The following is a 2689-nucleotide window of genomic DNA, read 5'->3' as shown; positions in this document are numbered from 1 at the left end:
ATAGCTTATTGCATGGAGTTGTTACTGACCATTTTTCTAGGAGTCATGTCAAAGTTCCTTGGCTCACAATAGGCCAAGCAGAGCAGTATGGCAGGGTCCACAGCAAGGCTGGGTATCTTTGCTAGGAAAAGCCCTCATTTATCCTGCTAGGCTCTAAAGTCCCTCCCCACTCCCACCTTTCACTAAAGAGACTCCAGAAGGGGATGCTGTGGAGACATTTATTGAACGTTTATGGGATTGGTCCACATGGGTCAGGGTTGGGTGCAGAGGCTTCCTCAGGGCTGCCTGGAATGTCACTGGTGGTCACTGTGGCCATGAAGCAATGATGGAGGAGGCATTTGGAGTTCACAACCTGCCCCTCATTGCTCTCCAGCTGTGGGTTCGAGCAGGGGTAACTCTGCCGAAGAGGGCTCACTCTTGGCACTTCTGCCGCCATGCCTGTGTTCACACCTTGGCAGTCAGGAGAAACCTCTTCAGGGCCTGGAAAACAGCAAACTGAGGGTGTGGAGCTCTCTTCTTCCCCATCAGGATCACACCCCCCAGCTGACTTCTCTGGTGCTTACCTTGGGCAGTGCATCATTTGTTTAACATGTATTTATTAACAATACACCACATCATGCACTGACAGCTGTCAGTGTTGCTCAAGAACTTGTAGTTTGGTGGAGGAAACAGACAAGAAACAATCGTTAAGAGCTATGAAGACTTGACCTTCACCATAACCTTATGAGGTAGGTACTATTAGAAATCCATTTTATAGATGAGAATACAGGATTACCACACAGCTAGTATGGAGGGGAGTGCTGGACATTTTTTAAACATAGATTGTTCTCGCTTTGAGAATAGATTCCATGCTTCTCTTTGTCAAGAGACTTATCTTCTCTTTTCCTCTTAAATCAAAGCTTGAAAGGAAGTCCACTTGGCCTATTATTCTCTACCTTCCATTCACGACTTGTTCAGCTGCAACTTACTTGGTTCTGCCCCCACTATATACCTTCAAACTATTTGTCACTAAACCCATGGTCACTTCTAAATCCTCATCTCCCTTGACTTATCAGGAACATTTAACATTATTTATTTATTTTAAATTTTACTTTACCAGTTATAGGACTCTGATTCTTTTTTCCTTTTTCTTTTTTTAATCAGGAGCATTTGACACAATTGAACATTTCTATCTTTCTAGATAAAATTGTATCAAGTGTTTAAGCCAAATATTCAAGTCATCTCTCGCACCTTCTATCTCAGCCCTTTCACAAAGCCAGGTCCTGCTGGTTCCACCTAATAGCCATCTGCAGTATCCAACCATTTCTCTCCATCCTCAAGGCTACCACCTTAGGTCAGGCTTTCATCTTCTTCTGCCCAGACCCCTGGAACAACCTCCAGTGGGGGCCCCTCCATCACGTCCTCCATGCTGTAGCCAGAGAGATCTAAGATCTTTCTAAGATCAAGTGATCTTAGAAATCTATGTACTAAGTGATCTATGTACTGTTCTTTCTGAAAGCTTTCAGTCTCTTTCCATTACCTGTGCTCCTTGAGATGGCATCTCATTGTGGCTTTAATCTGCATTTCCTTAATGACTAATGAAGTTGAACATATTTTCATGTGCCTATTTGCCACCTATATGCCCTTTTAAAAAAACTATTTTATTTTGAGATAGGGTCTTGCTCTGTTGCCAAGACTGGAGTGCAGTGGCTCGAACATGGTGCACTACAGCCTTGGCCTCCTGGGCTCAAGTGATCTTCCTACCTCAGCCTCCTGAGTAGCTGGGTCTATGGGTGTGTAGCACCATACACAACTTTTTTTTTTGTTTTTTTTTTTTTGTAGACACAGGGTCTTATTATATTGCCCAGGCTGGTCTTGAACTCCTGGGCTCAAGCTATCCTCCTGCCTTGGTTTCCCAAGTTGCTGGGGTTACAGGCCTGAGCTACCATGCCTGGACATTTTAAAACATAGATTGTTCTCTGTTCCTCTTTAATGAAGTGTCTGTTCAAGTCTTCTGCTCATTTTCTAATGGGATCGTTTGTTTTCTTAATGTTGAATTTAGGGTGTTCTTTATATATTTTGTTTTATTTATTTATTTATTCATTTACTGAGATGTATCACTCTGTCATCTAGGCTGGAGTGCAGTGGCATGATCTCACCTCACCACAACATCCATTTCCTGGGTTCAAGTGATTCTCCTGCCTCAGCCTCCTGAGTAGCTGGGATTACAGGCTTGTGCTACAAGACCTGGCTAATTCTTGTATTTTTAGTAGAGACGGGGTTTCACCATGTCAGCCAGGCTGGTCTCGAACTCCTGACCTCAAGTGATCCGCCCACCTGGGCCTCCCAAAGTGCTGGGATTACAGGTGTGAGCCACCACACCCAACCAATCCTTATATATTTTGGATAAAAGTCCTTTGTCAAATATGTGAATATATTCTCCAGTCTGAGGCTTGCCGTTTCATCCTCTTAACAGGATCTTTCACAGCATTAAAATTTTGAACTTTGATGAATACTGGTTTATCTTTTTAAAAATGTATTGTGCTTTTGATGTCTTGTTTAAGAATTCTTTGCATAACTGCAGGTCATGAAGATTTTTCCCTGTTTTCTTCTAAAAGTGTTAGAGTTTTTTGGTTTACATTTAGATCTTTTTTGAGATAAGTTTTGTACAAGGTGTGGGATCTAGGTAAAGGTTTATTTTTTACTTAAG

General features: G+C 42.4%; 1 protein-coding gene across 1 annotated transcript in view; it reads right to left on the bottom strand.

The window, feature by feature from the left end:
- Nucleotides 1-209: 209 nt before the first annotated feature.
- FAM159A (family with sequence similarity 159, member A) overlaps nucleotides 210-2689 on the bottom strand; it is a 22910-nt gene continuing 20430 nt past the window's right edge. Inside the window, exon 3 of the mRNA XM_011926285.1 lies at nucleotides 210-480. Coding sequence (XP_011781675.1) covers nucleotides 230-480 — 251 coding nt within the window. The 3' untranslated portion in view covers nucleotides 210-229. The remainder of the gene's footprint in view (nucleotides 481-2689) is intronic.

This window comes from Colobus angolensis, unplaced genomic scaffold, assembly GCF_000951035.1.
Source record: "Colobus angolensis palliatus isolate OR3802 unplaced genomic scaffold, Cang.pa_1.0 Scaffold68, whole genome shotgun sequence".
NCBI lineage: Eukaryota > Metazoa > Chordata > Mammalia > Primates > Cercopithecidae > Colobus > Colobus angolensis.
Note: the sequence above shows the minus strand (reverse complement) of the source record. Positions and strands in the feature narration are given on the sequence as shown.